This window comes from Nansenia antarctica (genome assembly GCF_963989245.1).
Source record: "Nansenia antarctica genome assembly, chromosome: 7".
Taxonomy (NCBI): Eukaryota; Metazoa; Chordata; class Actinopteri; order Argentiniformes; family Microstomatidae; genus Nansenia; species Nansenia antarctica.
Window position 1 is genome coordinate 51604150 of NC_137677.1, and position 25000 is coordinate 51629149.

A 25000-nucleotide genomic window follows, 5' to 3' on the forward strand; every position below is an offset into this window, starting at 1 on the left:
AAAGGACATAATGACCCAGCAACAATGTATGAAAATATGATGAAGACATTCCCATGGAAACGGGACAAATATATTGTTATATACCTGTAGTCTGTAGCTTGCTAGATACATTAAACAATCCATGCCAAGAATGTCACTCAAGTGTAAAATACGTGTAAATTGTAGCGAATATCGGCACCTTCAGCTAGCCAACTGACTCGACAGGTAGCAGAATTAGCAAAACTCCAAATATGTACTACATCACATGGGAAAATCATCTGCCAAAAACAATTTCTGGATATTAAATAAATAAATCAGCAGCAAGATGCTCTGATAAAAGCCTCTTATACAGTAAATGTCTTAAACACGCATTTCCACCGTCAGTCACAGTAACTTATATTGATAGTAAATAGTTAGGGTTAATAGTTTGGGTTACATTTGGCTATTTAATTGTGTCCAAACTTGTCCGGTATAGATCCGTTAGTCAATTTGAGATGACATGAAAAGAGAAATGGAGGAAGAAGAGAGTAGCCTAATAATTCACCTGTTGATCCGAAATCCGAGGCAGGAATGAGAATCTGTTTTTCATACAAAAACACTTAGCCTAACAACAACAACAACAACAACAACAACAACAACAACAACAACAACAACAACAACAACAACAGCCTGGCGCATCATTCGACTGTTGCTTACGAGACGTTGCTAAGGGACGTGTATTGAATATACGTATTCTCTCTCTCTCTCTCTCTCTCTCTCTCTCTCTCTCTCTCTATATATATATATATATATATATATATATATATATATATATATATATATTATATATAAGACGATATGAAAATGATATGAAAATGACGATATGAAAATTAACGTTATTAACATTTTTTAAATAAAAAATCCTTGAAATGATTGAGATCAAAACAATGTAGCCTACATGAATCGAATGGTCTGGTGTCAGCTCCATAGAGCTCCCTCAGCAGACACATGATGCGATGCTCTCTTCCTTCTGTCCAGTCGTGTTACCCCTAACTCACCCTTGGCCCAGCGTAGAGTAATTGTGAAATACCAGGTTATTTTTTGCGTCTTATTTGAACATAATCGGTCACCAGTTTGATGGTGATGGAGCGCTATCTGACAGAGAGAAATGTTATTGTCACCACTCTAGTGTCTTTTTGGGGGGTTTTTAAGTATTTTTTTCTGAGTGGCGCAGTCCCACTCACATCTTTCATTTTATTGACAGATACAGTAGAGAATCTAGACAGGAAGGATGGGTGAGAGAGAGAGAGGAGGGATGACATGCAGGATGCACACACACACACACACACACACACACACACACACACACACACACACACACACACACTCATTTGAAATGCTTTATTTATGTCCACATAAATGTACAATATCTAAAGGACATCAATACTATCAGTGCATTTTGACATTATGAAAACAGTCAGTTACAATAGTGCTGAATTGACAACCAGTTATGCCTACACATAGGATGTTATTCACACCAAATGATAACAGTGGATTGACATACAGTATGAATACTGTAAAACAGACAGTATAAAGCTCATGAGTACAAGAAGCACTGCCGTCTCCATATTGAGCGGCTACCAATAATAGCAGATACTGAGCAATACTTTGCTAACTGTTTGGCCCTTCTCTTAGATAGACCAGCCATTTGAAGGCCTCTGACAACAAGCTTGTGAACATGGCCCAGGCTGCCAAATATGACAACTAAAAGTTTACATCTGTAACCCAGTTGTGATATGGCCTGCTCCAGCTGTTGGTATTTCAAGAACTCGGTTGAAAAGGCTTCCTCTATGTTAACCTCACAGTAATTGTTTGATTTCAAATAAACCAAACAAACAATGTTTTATTAGCCATGCAATCGATCATTCAATCATAGGAATGTGGTCATTTTTTACACACACCCCAAAACACCCTGAAGCTTTTGGAGTGTAGAGCCAAAAGAGGAAAATATACTTCACTGTCCCATTACTTAAGTGCAGGGCACTATAGATGTATAACTCATGCGCTTGCTGAAAATATAATTGTTCTCACTAGCAATGATTCATACTCAGCCAGACTCTGTGTGCCATCTCCATTCAATGTTTAACCTTCTTCCTTTCCTCTCTCACACTTCCAATCTCATGGTTGGTTCTTTGGAGAGCCCAGAGTCTGGCTCCCAGGTTGAACCCTCCTACATTGTGAGCATGGGGCCTCTGGAGGCACCTGGCCGGCAGCTTCGGGAAAAATAACAACAAAAAAAGAAAAAACTGGGGCAAAAATCCGCTGGAAGTAGCCATTAGAAGACGGGTGGGCCTACACAGTAGCCATGAAGGGATGCACATGGTCTCAAATAGGCTGTGGCATTCAAGACATGATTGATTGGTATTAACGGGCCCAAAAGTGTGCCAAGAAAATATTCTCCACACAATTACACCACCCCGGATGAATGAGCAGGTGTACACGTGTTCCTAATAAAGTGTTTGTATTGGTGAGTGTATAATAAAGATATTACGAATGGCTTCATAAGAGCTATTCCTCGGCGATTCCAAGCGATGGCGCTGTGATTATTTTCTCTCGTCGACTGTCCTAAATACGGAAATGCTCAAATCTTCCAATCACACTGCGCATCCCAGTGGCGCATACACGTGAGTTTGTTATCAAACAGCAGGAGGACATCGGCAACAGCACCGACTGACTTGATGAAGTTACATAATTATCTTTCCCTGGCGTTATGTGCCACGACCGTGTGCTTTTGTGAAAGCTATACTCTCAGGAACTCTGTGTCTTGGGCTGTCACCTCCAACGATGTAGTGGCGGAGGGAGATCTGGACCCCGTGTCAGGAGAGGAGGTCGCCCCGGCTCTGCTGGACACTGGTGGGCTGTGGAAGCAGGCATATCCGCCCTCTCTAACACGAGAAGTTGTGGAGGAGAAGCCTAAAGAAATCGTCAAAGCGAAAAATGAGCATACGGCGCCAGTGTCCTCTGCTTCCAGGGTGTTCTCCTATCGGATGGAAGAGGTGAAAGCTCCCGCCGGTGCCCCCTCTCCACCCCCGCATCAGGAGACAGCGAGGACCGCCAGATACATGGCGCATTACAGCGACTGGGGACATCTCGCCACCATCTCCACACAAGACATGGTACTACTTTTACAGAATTCGTGACGTTAGAATTATAAGGTTCTATCTCCATTTTTGTCAAAATTGAGTTTTTAATTAACATAATCTGATCCATTAGGTGTTTATTAATGCCTGTGTGGTGTTATTTTTTTAAAATGTTGACATTTTTGAGTTAGTACTTCATAAAATACAAAGGTTCCATCTCACAAAACATAATGGAATGTAAAAACTTTGACGCTCAATATCTCTGAACTGCCCTAAACGGAGATAGAACCTTGTAATTCTAAGCTCACGAGATACTGTAGACTACTAGATTGGGGGGCATTTCGACCCCATATATACTATGCATGCATTCGCTTTTCCGAACTGCAGCATAGCACTCACTCAAAACGTTCGGTCATGTTATGGGCAACGTCTTGGCAACAGGCGGACTGGATTGTGTTTGCCATGTTATTGTGTATCTGTCCATCTGATAATAACATCCTCATGTCCACACAGATAAAGGGTCTTCCTTTCGGGAATATCTTCTCAGTCAGTGATGGACCGATGGACAACAGCACAGGGGTCATCTACTTCTACGTAACGTCTATGGACAACAGTGTGGCAGATATCCGGAGCTTCCCTTTCGCCTCTCTCACCTTCTCAGAGGCTGAGGGAGACTTCTGCAGGTTGGGCACTGAAGACACTCCCTGTTTATTGTCTTTACACCTGTTTTAGGGAGGTGTCAAATAGAATAGACACAGGGACTACTATAAGCTCTGCTGATACAGTATGAACCGCAGGAAGGTCATATCTAAAATCCCCAAATATTTTCCTGCACATCACTCCCAAGGTGACCTTTATCTTTTATTAGGTTCAAATATGAAAGTAGTATATGTAGTTTAAATTACAAATGACGTTTATCACACTCCACTGAAAGGTTGTGTCCCCACTGATGTCACTGATTCACTAAGATTGTGTGAATGGCAACTCTCTGGTTCTGTGTCCTTACTGTCCTAGGCAGAAGGTGTATGACCCGGAGGATCCCAGGTGTGCCAGACTCACCTTGACAGGCAAAATGGTGGACGTGGGCCCAGGGGAGCTGGAGTTTGCCAAGGAGGCCATGTTCTCCAGGTGTGTGTGTGTGTGTGTGTGTGTGTGTGTGTGTGTGTATATGTGTAAATGTGTATATGTGTATATATGTGTATATGTGTGTGTATGTGTGATTTTGCATAATGCTCATATTTCTTCCTCCAGGCACCCTGTGATGAAGAAATGGCCAGTTGGACACAAGTGGTTCTTCATGAAGCTGGAGCTCACTCAGGTCTGGCTGCAGAATTGGGTGGGAGGTGTGTCACTCATCCCGCTTGAGGACTACTTCAAAGCCATGCCCTACTGAGAACACTCATGAAATGCCACATGAATCTACTGCAGTATATAACAATACAAAAGGGGCTGATATCAATTATAGTCTGTACACAGGTTGTTATCCTACCATGTTATCACACACAATGCCTAACATATAGCCATAATTGGTGCAGATGTTGTAGAATCTACTGGAGAGAAGGGGGTGGGGGAGAAGTTGACTAACAGTCTCTGTTAACTTCTAGTACTCTAGACTGATTATGGTCTTACCATGTGTAAGATATATTAACTCCCTTCACTCAGTTTGCACTACGAGCAAAAGTGTTTATCATCTGTTTTGAAGAGAAAGTCTCAAAAGGTGTGTGTGTGTGTGTGTGTGTGTGTGTGTGTGTGTGTGTGTGTGTGTACTTTGCCTAAGCAGACACAATAGATTGTTATCTATTTGACTATTGTCAAAATTGTAATGAATGTACAGAATGATTTATAATGTGCATGTTTTGGATGCTCCTTATTTTATAATACCAATTTTTCTGCTCAATAGTAAAAACGAAAACCTAGATATACGCACATGTTTGGTTGACAAAAGATATTTTCATCATATATTGATTAACACTGTCTCAAATCTAGTCACTGATGTGGTACTCAGTGTAAAGAGAATACCTCTGAAATAGGAGTCAAGTCGGCTGCTGATTATGTATATCCAAGGGGCCGAGATGTAATTAGATTGTGATATGTATGTGGTTAATGTGTGTAAAACGTACACACAGGGGCATGCACATACACGTGTATTTGATCAAATAAATTGAATATTGTTTATCGATGGATACTTGTGGTTGTGGGTTGTAGTGTTTGTCTGCAAAGCTGATGAAATATACTTTGTATTGTAGAATAACTGCATGATGTCAGATCAATCAGAATCTTTGCACCTGCTGTTTTAAAGTATTAACGCAGGATGGCGTTCTTTAACCATAACCAAACAACGAAACTAATGATGGATGCTAATCTGGACTTCAGAAGTTGGACTAAATCGAAACTTGTGTTAAAAAAAAACAGATCATAAAAATGTTTAGCAAATAGAGGTTCTTTTTTTCCCTTGCTACTATGTTTCCCTTCTTTCCTGGCACAATCAATGAATTCTGCACTGCGGTGTAACGGTAGCCTTTCGATGGGCGGCGACTCAACTTGGGTTCACTCGTTTTGTACGACGGTTCGACAGGACGGGAGGGGTTTACACAAGTTCACCTCCTGTTTCCATGCCCATGATAGTGTCTCTCTGCTGGGCTGTGTGAGTAGCTGAAGCAGCCTGGTTCTATTGTTCCACATGTAGTGAGGCCTATGAAGTGTAGGTCCGCTCATCCCGGTGAGCCCGGCTGTGAGGAGAATGGAATGGAATGGAATGGACTTTATTTGTCATTGCTACAGTACAGGTACCAAACAACGAAATTTAGGAGGGGTGGCTCCCCTGGTGTTAGGAAAGTTTTTTTTTTTTTTTTTTTTTTTTTAGTAAAAGCATAAAATCACAAGAAGGTAAGGAGCTGGTTTACATCAATAAAGGCTAAGAGTGTAAACAAAACAATAACGAAACGCATAGATATACACATTAAACGTTTTGATCATTTATAACTGCAGTCTAACACATCTTAACAGTATAAGAATACAAGACAGTGTCATTACACTGTAGCAATTGGTGAGCTTAGAATGATAAGGTTCTATCTCCGTTTAGGGTAGTTCAGAGATATTGAGCGTCAACGTTTTCACATTCCATTAGGTTTTGTGAGATGGAACCTTTGTATTTTATGAATTACTAACTCAAAAATGTCAACATTTTAAAAATAACACCACACCGGCATTAATAAACACCTAATGGATCAGATTATGTAAAAAACTCAATTTGGACAAACATTGAGATAGAACCTTATAATTCTAACGTCACGAATTGCTGCGTTTCAGGGTCGGTCTAATCTGTCCATTTTTAATCGGCGACGACGACTTTTGCCCCCCAACGCTGGATGACAGGCTGTCATTCACAGTGGATGCTCCTCCCTCTCCGCCCAGGCCCTCCCGGCGGGTGTACTAATCGAGCGGACCCCTGGTCATCATAACTGTCTCATGAGAATGTTTTGAGAAGACTACTACTTCCAAGCAGTGGTGGTGGACACTTACTTCTTTATCTACTCAACGTCAACGAACACCGTCTACTAACATTGACCAATTCTATTTCTATGACAACTAGCGGAGGGTAAGTAGTGGTTGCCGAACAAACATAATTTCCTGAATGAATGGTTTAGCTAAAACTGTTGTTCGTGAAACAAGTCGAGAGCCTGTTGTTTGTAACTAAACTAGGCTAGCTTCGAGCCAGGCAGGATAGCTAACCCTGGGACCAGCCAGTCAGATTTGGGTTAGAGCTTTCCTGCTAGCTGACTGTAGGTGCCTTGTCTATGACTTAGCTGGCTAGTAGCTAGCTATTCCCCCCAATGTTTCTGATCTGAGTGCACTTCTGGTGGTCTCGCCTTCCTCCCCTTGCAAGGGGGGATATTGTATGAGGCTACATACTCTGGGCTAGTGCCTAGTGGTACGCATATTACACAGATCAAGATTAGAGTACCACTATCCTTTGACATTTACCATATAGCCAGGTTGTTAATCCACCGATCAAATATCGAACTAATACCACCTTCCTCTTTTTTGTAACACCTAGAAACTGGATCTCTCCTTCTTCGCCTCCCCGTCATCAGCTGGTTGCTGGTTGTGTGCATTGATTGAATGAGGGGAGATACATTGCCACACCATGTTCTTATCACGGGGATTTGGATCATATCACCCTTTGAAAGCCTTGGGAGGCAGTGCTTCTTCCTCGTGACTGACTGACCGCCCCTGAAGCGCTTTTACTGGAACAGCAACAGTCTATTTCAGAGCTGGAATCACGACAGGCGGAGATACGACAAGCGCCACCTCTTTGCCTGACGGCACCACTCGTTCAAGCCTCCAGCCGGTCCGAGGTGCGTAGATCCCCCCGAGGTGCGTATATCCCCCCGAGGTGCGTACCGGTATACCGAGCTCCCGTATGCCTGGCGTGACACCCTGAAGACGGCAGAGAGAGGCACGGCAGCCCCCGGGGTCCCCTGGAGAAAGTCGCTGAAATGAGATGAGGCTCAGAAACGGAACGGTTGCAACTGCGATTATATTCTTCACGTCGTTTCTCAGCCTGTCTTGGTACACAGCCTGGCAGAATGGCAAAGGTAAGAAATGAAATCACACCTTCTGAATGATCACACCTTAATACTAGGCCTGTTGTTTTGACTTATCAGGACAGGCAGCTTTAAGCCAAGGCAGCCAACCTGACGTTATTTGATAGTAGATAGTTTTTGTTTTGACAGATCAGGTCGGTGACATGGCTCGCTTAGCCCAGCAATACAGAACACATTTTGTAACTGGACTCCATGCTGTGACAGCTAAGCCAAATACATAATAATAATAATAATAAATAATAGTTCATATTTTACCAAGCTTAGTCGGTTAGTGTCGAAGCCGTGTGTGTGTGTGTGTGTGTGTGTGTGTGTGTGTGTGTGTGTGTGTATGTGTGTGTGTGTGTCTGTGTGTCTGTGTGTCTGTGTGTCTGTGTGTGTGTGTCTGTGTCTGTGTGTGTTTCCTACACAGTAGTTATATTTCCTTGTTTTATGTCGTGTCAGGGTCCTTTCTGTGTATTGGCTGAGAATCACATTCATCCCCACTTCTCGCAGAGACACATGGGCAATGGCATCCAGCTACCAACGAGGGTTAGTTATCCAGACCTAAACCAGATTCAGTTGAGTTGACTTTCGCACGAAACTCAGCCTGGCTGCCAACCCGTGCAGTCTAAGGTCGATACTCTTGCCTATCATGTATTTTGACAGCTCATCCTTCAGCAGTCGATCATTTTCTGGTTTGATTGGTCTAATCGATTAGAGGCAGTTGTACATTCATACCCTACCACCAGGGCTGCTTGCTTGCTTGTGAATGTGTGAAGGAGAGGGCACTGAAGAAAACAGGTGTACCTGTTCCAGTTGCGGTTTCATCCTTGTAATTGAAACCAAAATGTAGGCCTGCCATGTCAAGTGTTCAGAAGTCGTCCCTGAACATCTGTGTTGCTGATGGCACCAAGTCATTACTTACGATACACGCATGTTGAAGCATCTCTCTAGCACATTTCACATTAACTACAGTACACACTGACTACAGTCAGTACACAATAATAGGCCTATGCAGTCACATCTAGCCAGCCGTAGGTCTGTATTGTCTGAGGCAGTGGGCCAAGAGTGAACTGAGTCCAGAGGGGAACAGTTATGGGCGGCAGTGGCTTGTTAGCAGCCATGGGGGTAAATCATTGTGGCCTTTAGATAAATTCCAAGCCAAAGCTTCAAAGTGATGAGTCTGTTTATCAGTGCAATGGAATAACACTGGTCTTATGGGTTGGCATATCTACAGTGCATATATATTACTGTATCTCACCTTTGTCTGTATATAACTCAGTGTACATATCTGTATCTGTACATATGGCTTTGCACTATGCACCATTGCATCTGCCTAGATGCCGAATGCATTTCCTTGTAGGCCTAATTAAATTGACTCTGAATGTTAAGTTAGTCTAGTGCCGATGCTACTGGTTTGATTGGTTTTGAGATGCCAGGGTTCCTTATTTAGTGTTTTGGAATGTGCCTTTGGGGATGGATGGTCGTGGAATGTGTGGTATTAGTTGTCTGAATCGGCAGTGTGTTTACACTGGGAGGCAGACCTATAGTGGCTGCCTGCTAGAGAGAAGTTACACGCTGTTTGTGAACCTAAAGCTTGTTCACTTATTAGTTTGACGTGTGCTGCACCTGCAGGCCACAATGCAAATGCATGTTTTCTAATACAGCAAACGTGTATCCTTGTCATCCTTGTATCTTTGTCAACAAATTCAATGTAAAATAGGCACTAGGGTTGGGCTGTATCGAATTTTTGAAACCGTTAAACCGGTCCCAAATTAAACCACGGTTTAACCACGGTTTATGGTATTGTGACTGTATCATTATTATTTTCACACAACGACAAAAATGTGATGCATGTTCCAGTTTTATTCTATGAACAACATCAGAAACAGAATAGCAAACGTTAACAACATCTGTAAAGCGGGTAAACAAAATAGTGCAAGGACATGACATTAATTCTCCGGCGTCTGTCAACCAAACGGAATGAAACTAACAACAAATCTATGGGCTACAATCCAGTACAAATACATTAAATTAAAAGCACAGCCTGTCGGATCCAGTAGGCTTATACAATAATAACAATAAATAACAAAAACGGCAGTAATGAAAATGGGCATAAAAAACATAACTTTCTGACTGCCCGGTCAGAAATCTTGCGAGGAGCTCCTGTGAGTGGCCGGTTGATGATCGAGTGAAGTTCCTTCCACTTCCTGATTGACACGCATTATGTCATCTGTGACCGCTTGTCACAGGAATTGCAACGACGCATACAAAAATGTGGAAGGGAAATTTGGTTTCCTTACAAAAGCCAAATCAATGGACATTGGACAACACAGACAATCTGAAGGAAATATACTGACATGATCTTGAGGAGGACTTGCAGAGTTTTGCCAGTTCATCTCAATGGTGAAAAATGTACAGTCATGGAAATGTATAAGAAGCTCAGAGAGCTAGGCCTGAGGGATTCTTTCCCTAACGTGGGCATCTGTCAATTGGGATAATATAAACCTGTTATGTCAGATGAAAAAGACTGGTTCTTCTGATTAAATAAAGATTTCATGGTAAAAAACAAAAAATATATAATTGCACAAGGGGTTCACATACTTTCAAGCAGCACTCAATATATTTGTCTGAATCGGCTTCATAAGAACATTAATTTCAGTCTAGTTTTGGCTGGTATCTGTTTCTTGTAGTTCACTGCTGACTTGTAGTTCACTGCTGTTGGGAGGGGCACAGAACGTTAAAGGTAGCCCAAATGGGATTGCACAAAGCTTTGCATTCATGAACGCTTGTAGCTAAGTCTGGCCCACAGAGCTTTGCTGTGTATTACTCTGTGAGTTGCTCTCTTTCTCTCTCTCTCAATACCACCCCCCCACTCTCTTGCTCTTTGACCACCCACCCCTTCTCCCTAGTCTCTATATCTTTATCTCAAGGCCTCTCCACTCTCATTCTCATTGGGCCGTACATTCTCTAACTCCGTTCAGTGTGGGTGTTCAGAGTCTACTTATCAAGCAGTGAGTCACTCTGAAAATGAAGTGTTGGAATCCGCTGGGTGAGTGGACATTCACAGACCATCTATTAGTCTTCTATTCTATTCTATTCTCAACTTCCCTGTTTCCGGTGTCCCTGAGTATTCGTCACGATGGTAGCGACTCCCGCTTCGTCTCTGGCCACTGGGTTGTGAGTAAGAGTTGTGATAGTCAGCTCGCTCAGCTGTCTAAACACACCACGCTGAACGACCTTTAAAACAATGTGTCTTACAGCAACGTCTCCAAAGCACACTCCTCAGCAGTTTGCTCTATTTGGTAACCACCAGACCGTGTCAATGCAGGACTGTGGGCCAAACATGGTACAGGGTTTCAAGGTAGGGCTGCACGATTATGGCTAAAATGATAATCGTGATTATTTTGCTCAATATTGTGATCACGGTTATTAGTGATCATGATTATTCATCCATTTTGGGCAAAAATAAACTCAAATCTTTGAATCAAAATAGGACTTTATTCACATTAATTCCGTAAATTGTACAAAAAGAAAAGAATGCTACCACATGGCACCACATAAAACAGATTCATCCCTAACAAGAAGGTCAGTTACATTGCACCTGCAGGTTCTTTGCAAGAAATCTAAAATAAAAAGATCTTCACGTATACTTCGACTGGCCCAATATCCAAAGTAATTCCACACAACAGATTCTTTTTTTCTTTTTTTCTTTTTCTTTTGAATCAATGTTTCGCCTTCCTCTGCTCCTCCTGACCTGTACTTTGTCTATCGTAGGTCTATACTGTGTCCCTAAGAACTTCTACTGCCCCCCTTGTACTGTTTCTCAGTTTCTCCAGTAAAAAGAAAAAAAAAAAAAAAAATTTTTTAGTAGAAGGCGATAATAGGGAGAAGGTTTTTCCTTCTATCAGTGGCCCCGGGCCCGAGCTAGAGTACTCTTCCTGCAACGAATAGTGGACTGCTGATTCACATGCTTAGTATTCAAATGTATTGATTGTAAGTCGCTTTGGAATAAGGCGTCTGCTAAATGCCAAAAATGTAAATGTAAATGTCTATACCTACCTTGTTTTTACCGGTGTATTCTGCCTTGTGGAGCCTATCGTCACTGGTTGTACACGTGTTTGCGGCGTTGCGGAAATAATTGAACACAGCATGCACTCCCACCAGAGCACGTTTTTTTCTTCTTCATGAAAATAAAAAATATTCGTCCCCGGCCACGTACAATTAATTGTGGAGGCGATTAATATAGGCTACAATTACTTGTGCAGCCCTAGTTCAAGGCGGGCCTCCCATTTGGAGAAAGACAGGTTTAGGCTAATTATGGAAAATCTCATCACACTCGCCTAATCAACGCAGAGGTCAAAGGAACCAAGTTCAAATCCCCATCCTTTTTCATCACCCCTTCCTTTTTCTTTCTTCGTAAATCTACCATCCTTCTTTTCCCTCGCTGTATGCTGGCACGTTTCTCCTCATAGTGCTGTTCCACCATCACATCACTCCAAACACAATGGGACCAAAATAGCCGTAGAAAGGCGCGAACATGGCGAATGAACGCTCTGGGAGATAAGGCAAGGGGCGGGGGGGGGAATTCTGTTGCATGTGCCCTTAGAATGAAGGAAGAGAGAATCAATGAGAGCCTGGCTGTGTGTCTCTCCTTGTTGTGATGAGTTAGTGTGTATGTTGTGTGGTATTTGTAAGAGCGAGAGTGAGTGCGAGAGAGAGAGTGAGAGTGGGTGACCCCAACCACCACCAGATGAAAGGAGAGGGTGAGGGAGAGGGGAAGGAGGAGGAAGGAGACGACAGTGCTGACGCGAGCCAGAGACACTGGGTGAAGTGTCTGTGTGCCCTCCCCTTCAGGACGGGCGAGGAGGGGAGGGTAACCCTCGGAGGTTGACCCTCGACACACTGACCAACGTCCCCTCCAGGTCCCCTCTAGCCCAGACAGTCCACTCTCACTCTCTCTCCTCCGCTCATAAACAGGAACAGACGCCTACAGTCTCACCCCCTCATTAGTCAGTTGGCCCTCCTCTCTCCCCTCCTCCTCTTCGCCGTTTCCTCCGCTCCACACTGTTCCCCATTCAGTCCCTCGGCCCGTTCTACCCAGCGTTCCCCAGAATCCCCGCATTCTTCAGTCTAATTAGGGAGCAGAACCAGGCCATTGTCGGAGCGTACCATTGCCATTTTTGTTTTCTCATGACAGCGAGACAACGTTATTTCTGCCCCCCCCACTCCCCCCCCCCCCCCAATCATGCTCTCTGTTATGCAATCTGCCGCCCCCCCCCCCCCCCCCCCCCCCCCATGTCTTGCGTCACAAAGTGCTGTAGACTAGTCATTTCCTATCTGGCGTCCTCATACCAACATGCCTGTTGAAATGGCACTTACCGTTTTACATTCCATCGGCGTTCCGATCCGGAATGCTGGGATCCAGGTGGAGCTGAAGTCAAAGGGTCAGTGAGTGTGTGTCCGTGGGCATGTTCACGTAACAGTATTATTAAAACCCAGATGATGATAGTGAGTGGGTGGGTCAGTGAGTGAAATGGATGGCTGGAAGACAAAATAAAGGAGAGGAGGAGAGGAAGTAAACATAAACAGAGCAGGGACGGGCTGTCAGATCAGCGCTGTCAGACTGCACACTCTGTCACTGAGAGGCTTGGCAGGGCTGGGCTGCAGGGAGACACACACACACACACACAGGATGAGAGGAGGGGAGGGGAGGTCATGGAAGGTGGGTGAGTAAGAAACAGATGATAAGTAATCTTAAGTAAGACAGGATGAGAGAGGCAAAAAAGAGGGAAGGGAGAGAGAGAGTGAGAGGGGGGAGGAGGAGGATTAGGTTAAGTAAAGAGCGAGAGTCTTGGACAGATGGAGAGATGAAGGGAAGGAGGGTGCCAACCGGGAAATGGCAATGGGGTTGGCAGGGTGACACAGGCAGGGAATTACAGCCCTCTTATGCCAACCATGTGACAACATCTGGAGAGAGAGAGGGAGGGGGAGAGAGAGAGAGGGAGGGGTGGACGAGAGCAGGAAGGAGAGAGGGGGATAGGAGAGTGGGAGGAAAGATACTGGAGGCAGAAGAGAGTGTGTGTGTGTGTGTGTGTGTGTGTGTGTGTGTGTGTCGTTTTTGTAGTGGCTGTTTGGCATCATTCACCAAGGTTTCATAAAAATAGTAAGTAAGTAAAATGTATTTCTATAGCACCTATCCCAGACCAGGGGTCACAAAGTGCTATACATATATAAGAACATAATAAAAGAGCAAAAGTTATAGCAGGTTAAAATAAACAAGTGAAAATAAGAACAAGTAACAAACAACAAGTGTACAGGACACAGAAAGACAGGATTTTGGGGTTAGCCAAAAGCCTGTCTATACAGGACAGTCTTTAGCTGTTTTTTAAAAGCCTCGACCGGGACCACTGATCTAAGATCCAAGGGAAGAGCATTCCAAAGCTTGGGAACCACGGTTTGGAATGCTCGATCACCCTTGGTTTTTAATCTGGCACGGGGGACAACCAACAAACCCTGGTCAGAGGACCTGAGAGACCTACTGGGGCTGTAAGGACGCAGTAGGTCACAGATGTATGCAGGTGCCTGACCATGAAGGGCTCTGTAAGTGAGGACCAGAACCTTGAATTGAATTCTAAATTTGATGGGGAGCCAGTATAGGGATGCTAATAGGGCTTTCACACCGGCAAAGAACCGTGCCGGTTCGCGTTCGCAAACCAAGTCTGGAACCGGCCGGCGCGTTCAGACCGAAGCTCAATTGGTTCGGAACCTGAAAAGTTGGTTCGCAGCGGGCACCAAAAAATAGTGGTTCTCAAGTGAACCAAAAACGCGAACCGTGACGTCGTCAGAGGGTGTGTCATATTCTAGGCTGCAGAGACCAGCAAGGAGGAAGTAGACAACATGTAATCTAATCTAAATCTAATCATTAGTGATCAAAAACAATATCAAAAGTGTCATTATTCTCTCTATCTTCCTCACATGCTCAGCAAACACACACACGCACACGCTCGCGGACATGCGCGAACGCGAATTTCGTAATGCCAGTAATGGAGCAGCTGATTAGTAAAAGAACGCATATAGAAAGTGTCTTTTGTTTTGTTTCACAGAAAATTGTGTTTATTTCAGATACTGTAGTGGAAGATATTATCCTCTTTTCCAGTGAAATGTTTGTTTATCCCGCCCCTTCATCACCCAGCGTTGATGCCGCGGATGGTTCAGGTTACACTGGTATGAACGCGGGCTCATTCGCCAGACAGCACCAAGCAAGGACCCCAATTGAAATAAGCCAGTGGCTTTCTTGGGTTTTTATCCTGTTAGTTGACCTTGTATGTAATATGTACTTTCATGTACCTACTTCTGCAAATCTTCTAATAAAGTTTTCAATCAATCAATCAATCAAAGGTTCAGAGGTTTCCGAACGCGAACGCGAACCGGCACGGTTCTTTGCCGGTGTGAAAGCCCTATAAGTCCCCCCAGTGGTATCGGAGAAAAAAGCTTGTAAGATACGGACAGACAGAGACCGAATCATAGTCACCTCTCCGATTCCATCGCTGGGGGAATACCGCTCTTGTTCAGTAACATCATTTTAGTTAGCGACTGTGCTAATTGACCGCAGTCCAAAGAGCTAACGTTACTTTGCTAAATTCAGCCATTTCAGTATGCACTCCAGTACCAGCAAACGCCAATAAACACGCTTATTCATTCATAAAAATCCATATATGTGACACTGTCTGGTGAAAAGGTCCACATGTAGGCAATTCTCAAGTCGCTCAAATGACCAAAATTCAATTAAAGAGCCCACTGAATATAACAAACAACAGTTTTAGGATCACTAATTAGTGAAATGGATTCACTGTATCATCTGCCGTCCTGCTGCGTAGGCTACTGGGTTAGTGATGCATGGCTTGTAAACAAACGTACGTTTTAGGATGTGGTTAAAAGCAAGGACTGTGTGATCATCTAATTATGTGTAGTTCTGTGTTTTTAGCATGTTGATGTTCTATCAGCATGTTGTGATGTGCTAAACATGCAGTTAGATGTCAGTACAGCAATGTTTTCTTTTTAGCTGCTAGGTAGCTACCAACGCAATGTTTTTGATTCAGAGCGATTTTCTAAAATTCTCCGTTTGAGGTGTACCAACATTCAAATAAGCATATCTTCTTCACCAATTTTGTCTTACAATCGGCACTTTCATAATCTGTAAAAAAACAGAAAAATTACCTTGCCTAACTTGGGGACCTTTTCACCAGACCCTCTCAGAGATGTGTCTGTAAAAGGCCAATAGACGATAATATCAGACGATAATATCAGTGCTCCGATGTGTGTCGGGGTCTACCCATGGCGTTGCTTTGGTGAATGTTGTAATGGTTACTTACAGATCGGAGACAGAGACATTTTCATGGTATGACGTTGGAGATCAATGGGGATGGAACACCTGCCTCTAAGACCTTGACCTGCTGTTTTCTATGTTGAGGTCTGGGTTTCATGCCTCACTCTCCCATTCCATTAGGCAGACATTTCCAACTCAAACGAGGCTCTTTCTTGTAATTGCTCCTGCTTTTCTGGCATCCTCCTCCTTTGATGCATTATTGAGATTGACCTATTGGCTTGGCACACCGATATCCTCTTTGCCTGGCTTTCACATCGCTTGTAATCCTGACATGAAATTTGATCTGCGTCTCCACCGCTGGAGGCTGGCGGTGGTAGAAATCTAGAGGCAGGCTCATTGTAATGCATGGAACAGAAAGAGCCCGTCCTCCGATTTCTACCTCCACCAGCCTCCACGACTCTCTTGACCTCTCTTTGTGATAGCTTAGGTGCTTAACGTTGTTGTGCATGTCTAGGCTGGAGGATGGTTGCGGTGATTTGAGAGGAGGAGGCTGAGAGGCAAGCCTTCTACAGCAAAGAAGATAAGCTCTCTCTTTGCCTGATCTCTGTTTGGAACATCTGTCCTACTTTAATCTAATAGCCCATATATAAATGTGTGGCTGTGCTCAAGGCTGTGGCAATGCATTATGGGACTTTATGGAGGTGGCAGGTGCACCTCTACAGGGAGTGGAAGACACTCTCTCACACACACACACACACACTCTCTCATTCACACGCACACGCACACTCTCGCTCATGCACACACACACACACACACACACATACACACACACACACATTCTCAATTTTCAGCCTGTAATGGGTATGACACCAAACACAATGAACACAAAACAAAGTGCTAATGGATGTCTTCATTGATTGTAGTTGTGGAGGTCTGAATCTGTTCTGTGGGAATTGGTCCCTGTAGCAGTGTGCACTGGTGTTCTTTATCTCCTACTGACACACACACACACACACACACACACACACACACACACACACACACACACACACACACACACACACACACACACACACACACACTAAGATGAGATTCGATATTTGAAGGGGGTTAGGTGGCATGAGATTGCAGGGGAGTGAAATCATTATTTAAAAAAATCTATCGGCCTGATGGGAACTTTGGAGAGATGCCTGGCTCTCTCAAGATGAAGAGGACACTGTGTCAGAGGGAGGGAGAGGGGGTTGGGGGAGAGGGGGGTGGGGGGAGAGGGGGGTGGGGGGAGAGAGAGAGATATAAGAAACGTTTCAGCAGAAAGTTAACTCAGCCACCCGCAAGAATACAGCTTACTCTCTCTCTGACACACACACACACTCTCTTACTCTACATGTCCCTCGTCAGCACTCATGAACACACTGTCAGCAGGATGAATCAGTGAGGGAGACTCAGGTCACACAGGCAAGGTCTGTGTGTGTGTGTGTGTGTGCGTGTGCGCGTGTGCGCGTGTGCGCGTGCGTGTGCGTGTGTGTGTGTGTGTGTGTGTGAGTAAGACTGCGTGCGTTCATCCCCTCAATAAGCGACTAAGTGCGTTTCACAGCCTGGTGGGGTACGTTCGTTATGCGTGTCCAGAGTAAACGACCGGTATCTGTCTCGCTCAAGCACTTCCTCTCCTCCACTTCCTGTCGAGGTCACGGCCTAGGCGGCTCCCCGAGCCGGTTTCCTTCAACTTCCCCCGTGTCAAACTGCGGTTTGGAGCGCGTTTACGAGACGTGACGAGGTTGTAGGCGCGTGTTGCGTGCGCAGTGAACACTCACACAAGTGGCCTTCACATAAGAGGCCCGTGAGTCTCTGTGTGAACAGTGTAAGAGAGGGCTCCTCTGTGTCGCCCTGCTCCACCCACGCCCCGCCTCACTCATGAATAAATCAACCTGCCTCCCGAGGAGCAGAGGAGCCAAGGATGACAGGATGGAGAGAGAAGGAAGGAAGAGGGGAGGGAGTAGTCATGGGGAGTAGAAAGAGGGCCCCTACCGTCTTGTGTGTGGTTGGACTGAAGTGACATTAAACTGAAATGTCAAGGCAGGAGTGCCTAAGAACCGGTGGCACGCAGGTACACACACACACACACACACACACACACACACACACACACACACACACACACACAAAGGTTGGCAGATATGATGTCTCGTGGAATAAAATCGGATTTCTCATGGGAACAACAGAGAGACGTAACACGTAATCAAGAAAGAAAGAATGGGGGGCGCACACACACACACACACACACACACTCACACTCACTCTCACACACACACACACACACACACACAGCTCAGTTATCCTCCCAGGGGAAAGATATGCAATGTGAGATTTGTCCCAACGTGACTCCCCAGGGGGATATCATTGGCCTGATACTGGCACGCTACAACACTGTACACCTTCAAAACATGGTTCATTTCAGATTGTATTTTTAATAAATAAAAATGCATCTCACGGATGGTCAGCCTTTCACTTCCCTTACAGATTGCCCCTTTAAATGTTTGCAGAATAATCCTTTCTTTTTGCCTGAGTACAAGTCTATTGTTAGCCTTGTCTGGGTTTTAAGCCGTGATATGAATGCCTTAATAGAGAGGCAGCGTCTATCTGGACTAGGCTTGTAAGAAGATGAATGTTGAGGTTTAGCTTTTAGCTGCCCTTTAAACACATCGCAGCCAAATGTCAGCCTCCGCCTGGGTGAGTTACGGATCAACCGTCAAGGGGGGGGGAGAGAGAGAGAGAGAGAGAGAGAAGGGCAGGCAGAGTGAGAAAAGGCTGTTGCTCCCCAGGGAAAGGGAGGAGGAAAGAAGGAATCAGAAAGAGAAAGATGAATACATTTAGAGGGAGGGAGAAGAGGTGAGAGATGAGGTGAGTATGGATTTTCTGTATTTCAGTGAAGAGAATATCTCTCCACAAGGCCGCAAATTGCCAATCCTGTCAGCCGAGGAGAAAGACGGTAACTACCTGACCCTGATGCCTCATTAGAGGAGGGAAGTAGAGCACCCTGACTCTACCCTGACTCTGCCCTGACTCTGCTCTGACTCTGCCCTGACTCTACCTTGACTCTGCCCTGACTCTGCTCTGACTCTACCCTGACTCTGCCCTGACTCTGCCCTGACTCTGCCCTGACTCTGCCCTGACTCTGCCCTGACTCTGCCCTGACTCTGCTCTGACTCTACCATGACTCTGCCCTGACTCTGCTCTGACTCTACCCTGACTCTGCCCTGACTCTGCCCTGACTCTGCCCTGACTCTGCTCTGACTCTGCTCTGACTCTACCCTGACTCTGCCCTGACTCTGCTCTGACTCTACCCTGACTCTGCTCTGACTCTGCTCTGACTCTACCCTGACTCTACCCTGACTCTGCCCTGACTCTGCCCTGACTCTGCTCTGACTCTACCCTGACTCTGCCCTGACTCTGCCCTGACTCTGCCCTGACTCTGCCCTGACTCTACCCTGACTCTGCTCTGACTCTGCCCTGACTCTGCTCTGACTCTGCTCTGACTCTGCTCTGACTCTACCCTGACTCTGCTCTGACTCTACCCTGACTCTACCCTGACTCTGCCCTGACTCTGCTCTGACTCTGCTCTGACTCTACCCTGACTCTGCTCTGACTCTGCTCTGACTCTACCCTGACTCTACCCTGACTCTGCTCTGACTCTGCTCTGACTCTGCCCTGACTCTGCTCTGACTCTGCTCTGACTCTGCTCTGACTCTACCCTGACTCTGCTCTGACTCTACCCTGACTCTGCTCTGACTCTGCCCTGACTCTGCTCTGACTCTGCTCTGACTCTGCTCTGACTCTACCCTGACTCTACCCTGACTCTGCTCTGACTCTACCCTGACTCTACCCTGACTCTATCCTGACTCTACCCTGACTCTGCTCTGACTCTGCTCTGACTCTGCTCTGACTCTACCCTGACTCTACCCTGACTCTGCTCTGACTCTGCCCTGACTCTGCTCTGACTCTGCCCTGACTCTGCCCTGACTCTGCTCTGACTCTACCCTGACTCTGCTCTGACTCTGCTCTGACTCTGCTCTGACTCTACCCTGACTCTGCTCTGACTCTGCTCTGACTCTACCCTGACTCTGCTCTGACTCTGCTCTGACTCTACCCTGACTCTACCCTGACTCTGCTCTGACTCTACCCTGACTCTGCCCTGACTCTGCCCTGACTCTGCTCTGACTCTACCCTGACTCTGCCCTGACTCTGCTCTGACTCTACCCTGACTCTACCCTGACTCTGCTCTGACTCTACCCTGACTCTGCCCTGACTCTGCCCTGACTCTGCTCTGACTCTACCCTGACTCTGCCCTGACTCTGCTCTGACTCTACCCTGACTCTGCTCTGACTCTGCTCTGACTCTACCCTGACTCTACCCTGACTCTGCTCTGACTCTACCCTGACTCTGCCCTGACTCTGCCCTGACTCTGCTCTGACTCTACCCTGACTCTGCCCTGACTCTGCTCTGACTCTGCCCTGACTCTACCCTGACTCTGCTCTGACTCTGCCCTGACTCTGCCCTGACTCTGCTCTGACTCTACTCTGACTCTGCCCTGACTCTGCCCTGACTCTGCCCTGACTCTGCTCTGACTCTGCCCTGACTCTGCTCTGACTCTACCCTGACTCTGCCCTGACTCTGCCCTGACTCTGCCCTGACTCTACCCTGACTCTGCCCTGACTCTGCCCTGACTCTGCCCTGACTCTGCCCTGACTCTACCCTGACTCTGCCCTGACTCTGCCCTGACTCTGCTCTGACTCTGCCCTGACTCTACCCTGACTCTGCCCTGACTCTACCCTGACTCTGCTCTGACTCTGCCCTGACTCTGCTCTGACTCTACCCTGACTCTACCCTGACTCTACCCTGACTCTGCCCTGACTCTGCCCTGACTCTGCTCTGACTCTGCTGCTGCTGCTGCTGGTGCACATCTCTGCGGAACGAAACGTTTCGCTCAACAAACCCCCATCCTCACACAGGATGAATTATATAACGGCGTAGAGTTTGTGTTGCTAATCCTCGCCTGCAGCCCTGGGTATAGCAGGGTGGAGGTGAACACACACACACACACACACACACACACACAGAACGTGCTAGACTTTAGGTTTCTCGGCGAAAACCCAATCGGGACACCCATCACTAATCTCTAAACACAGAGGGGACCTCCGCTGGCACTGCACACATCCTCCTCCACTGAATTGTTCACAAACCCCTCACCCACCCACCCACACACACACACACACACAACCTTCCCTGCCCTGCCCTGCCCTGCCCTGCCCTGCCCTGCCCTGCCAGGCCAGATAGCAATACCAGGAACCAGGCTTTTCCTAAACTGCCACCACATCAGAACACTGTTTCAAATGTATGATTCCCTTCTAGACTAGCTGAGCACAAGTATAAGCTGCGAAGTGGAGAGACCAGGCTGGTATTTGAGCGTTGTGGCTAATTACAAAAACACAATCCTTTCTATCAGGTACCGAGGAGGACATGGGAGGTTCTATTTACTCAGTAGAATACGTAAACAAACCTCGATAAGACTTCATTATTTGAATTGTGACCTGTCAGGTATGTTTCAGTACAAAGAGCTTTTATAGGGTTGGCCCACTGTATCACAGGCCCTTTTCCTCACCCGTACGACTCGATGCATTTGAAATAACATTTCTCTATATCTTTGTTTCTCTCTTTTATAGAGAAGCTGGTAGCCTACCAGCGGGAGTTCCATGCCTTGAAAGAGCGCCTCCGTGTGGCCGAGCACAGGACGCTGCAGCGCTCCTCTGAGCTCAACAACATCCTGGAGCAGTTCAGACGCGCCATCGCAGAGACCAACGGCAGCAAGGATGCTCTCACCAACTTCTCAGGTACCCACGACACACACACACACACACACACACAGAACATACACACACACACACGCACACACACACACACACACACACACACACAGAACATACACACACACACACGCACACACACACACACACACACACACACACACACACAGAGAACATACACACAGAACATACACAGTATACACACACACACACACACACACAGAACATACACAAATAGTAACAGACCACTAATCTCATGAATACATTCACCAGCCTCTGAGGACACACACACACACACACACACACACACACACACACACACACTGGAATTCTTAAAGGGGAACTCAGAATGGTTAATGGAGATGTGAGAGTAGTTATATTGTTCTGGAGCGTTCTGCTCTCCTCTCATCTAATGGAGTCTGTCCCTTCCCACTGTTGTCCACTGACTAACAAAATCAACAACAACCACGGTGCATTCTGGGATTTGATCATTGATTGGATTCATGGCCAGTGGTCAGCGATCACCCCACCTCAGGGTCTACAGTGGCACCTGAACAAAGCTCTGTAACTTGACTCAAAAAGGATTTTAAATTGAACCGATGGGTTTTGAATCTGGCCCTGAAATGAGACACTGAGGGGAAATCTCGAGCTTTTATGTTGCGTTTATTTCTGGAACAAAGCCTTCTGTAGTGGGACGCTCGTTACGACCTAGAACGAGAGAGAGAGTGTGATTGATCTGAGAAAGCGCCCTGACTCTGCTCTCACTGCTTTTCTCTCCCTCAGATGAAACTCAGAAGTTGCTGAAGGATTTAGCTAATAGGAAACCTCTCCAGGTGCCAAATATCTACCACCACATGCCTCACCTACTCAACAACGAAGGCAGCCTGCACCCTGCCGTACAGGCGGGCCTGGGCCGCACTGGAGGTGAGAAACACACGGACAGTCACCCCCCCCCTCCAACCCCACACACACACACACACACACACACACACACACTCTCAGACATAGACGTCTTTTCCGCCCCCTTCGTGCCACCTGGTCCTTCTCCTTTCAGTGGGCCTTGGTTTGTGTGGCTCTGCTCATGCGTGTAAGGTCCAGTTACAGGGCCGTCGTCCCATCAGGACCATCCAGCTTGACACGGGACGGGTCACAGCCAGCTTCCACAGCCAGAACCATGAACCACCAGCCTGTCTATTGTGGCACTCAGGACCCTATTGTCACACACCGCACACAGCATGGTCTCCACCGCCGTATCGGATTCTCTCTAAGAGGATTATGGCCGTGTGTGTGTGTGTGTGTGTGAGACAGAGAGGGGCAGGGATAAAGAGGGTGAAGAGGGACAGGGTCACTGAGGTGAGGAGTGGAGAAGGACAAGCGCCTAGGACACTTCAGAGACCAAACTGAGAAGAGACCATCGAGAGAGAGAGTGAGAGCGAGAGAGGAGAAAAGAGTTTTTGATTTGATTGGATTTGATTAGGATCCCCCATTAGCATCAGCTACTCTTTAAGTCGAGGACCGTCTCGGCACGAAAACAAACAAGAAGTTTGTCTCCCTCCGGCCTCTTTCGTCTCATCAAAGCTCAGCCCAAAAGCAAGCCAAGAACAAACAAGAGAGTTGGGGGCAAAAAAACCCAACAACAATCTGTCCTGCCATCCCTCCTCACTCCCACCTGAGGCCCGGTGGCTATCTGTTCAGGTAGCGGGTATCTGTTACCTGGCGAGACGGGGGAAGTCCTTTGAAGACTTTGTCGCGCCGTTTCTCTCTGAGGTCGAGACTCTGATCCTCTGATAGGGGCGTCTGTTGATATCCCGTGTCATTGTGTTCGCCCCGCTTCCTTTTGTCGAACTGTTACCGGGGCGATTCGTTTGGTCCTGTTGTTGAGTTGTTTTTTGTGTCTGGGCTTCGGGTCGTTTGGCGATTGTGCAACTCCTCCACTGTCTAGACTGCTGCACTGCAGTAAGACGATAGCGTACCAAGCCAATCTCACTGGCCTCCATTACCAACTTAGTTTAGGGTCAAGAGCGTCGCTCTACCCTCTCCCCTCCTCCCTCCCTCTGTCTGTCTCTCTCTCTCTCTAATCTTTTCACTGGCTCCCTCCCTCTGTTTCTCTCTCTCGCTCTCTTTCTCTCTCTCTCTCTCTCTCTCTCTCTCGGAGAGTATCTGAAGTTGGGTTATTTATAGCTGTGTGAATTGGGACATCGTCCTTGCCCACCTCTTTGAGATGGAGCTGAGGGTTGTGGAACGAATGCAGAGTGGGAGATGAAAGAAGAGAATGGGCGGAGAGAGAGATGAGCATTGGACTGAGTTCAGTAAAAAGACTGCATTTTTTATTATTCTCCACAGAACCTATAGTATGTGAAATACTATATAATCCATATTATTTCTATTCTATACAATTCTATAATCCATATTAATGTCTCTCTCTCTCTCTCTCTCTCTCTCATTCACACATCACTCCAATCTGTCATTGAGGATCAAGCACAGGATGATAGGTTGTTTTGTGTAAGAAGGATGAGAGGATAGGGGGATGGTGGGGTGATGAACATGGGAGGGAGGGAGAGATGGAGGGAGGGATGGTCTTGGTGAGTGTGTGTTTTTCTCCTCATCCCTCCCTCCCTCGTGTGTCCCTCTCAATTGTCTTTGCTCTTGCGTTTTCTCTCTCTCTCCCTCTCTCTCTCTGTCTCTCACTCTCCCTCGTTCTGTCACTCTCTTTCTCTCTCCTTCCCCTTTTCTCTCTCCCTCCCACTCTCTCTCTCTCTCTCTCTTCTCTCCCTCCCACTCTCTCCTTTCATCGTCGACCTACTTTCGTCGTTGTGTGCTGTGCTGACACAAAGTGAAACGGGGACAGATTCTTCACGCTGTGTGGATCATGCTGGAGGACTCTTTCATTTCATTCACTCCCATCCTTTACTCATTCACTCTCTCAATTAGTTTCCCCCGTTATGAGCCCCCCCCCCCCCTCCTCCATATCTCCCCATTTGTGCCCCTCTGCTCCCCTTGTTTGCCTCTGTTTATTATCCCACTAACACATACACGCACGCACGCACACACACGCACGCACGCGCACACACACACACACACACACACACACACACACACACACACACACACACACACACACACACACTC

General features: G+C 46.4%; 3 protein-coding genes across 3 annotated transcripts in view; 2 read left to right on the forward strand and 1 right to left on the reverse strand.

Annotated features, from left to right (window-relative positions):
* LOC308161513 (inosine-uridine preferring nucleoside hydrolase) overlaps positions 1-25000 on the reverse strand; it is a 101862-nt gene that overhangs the window by 53288 nt on the left and 23574 nt on the right. The window lies entirely within an intron of this gene.
* creg2 (cellular repressor of E1A-stimulated genes 2) lies at positions 2671-5279 on the forward strand. The gene is made up of 4 exons (XM_080535486.1): positions 2671-3134; positions 3612-3781; positions 4113-4226; positions 4350-5279. Exons 1-4 carry the CDS (start codon positions 2697-2699, stop codon positions 4489-4491), a joined length of 864 nt encoding a protein of 287 aa, XP_080391612.1. The 5' UTR covers positions 2671-2696; the 3' UTR covers positions 4492-5279.
* The window catches only part of mgat4a (alpha-1,3-mannosyl-glycoprotein 4-beta-N-acetylglucosaminyltransferase A), a gene marked incomplete at its 5' end in the record, with an annotated part of 28612 nt that continues 11214 nt past the window's right edge, over positions 7603-25000 (forward strand). The window contains 3 exons of the mRNA XM_080535558.1: positions 7603-7696; positions 21731-21898; positions 22655-22795. Coding sequence (XP_080391684.1) covers positions 7603-7696; positions 21731-21898; positions 22655-22795 — 403 coding nt within the window. The remainder of the gene's footprint in view (positions 7697-21730; positions 21899-22654; positions 22796-25000) is intronic.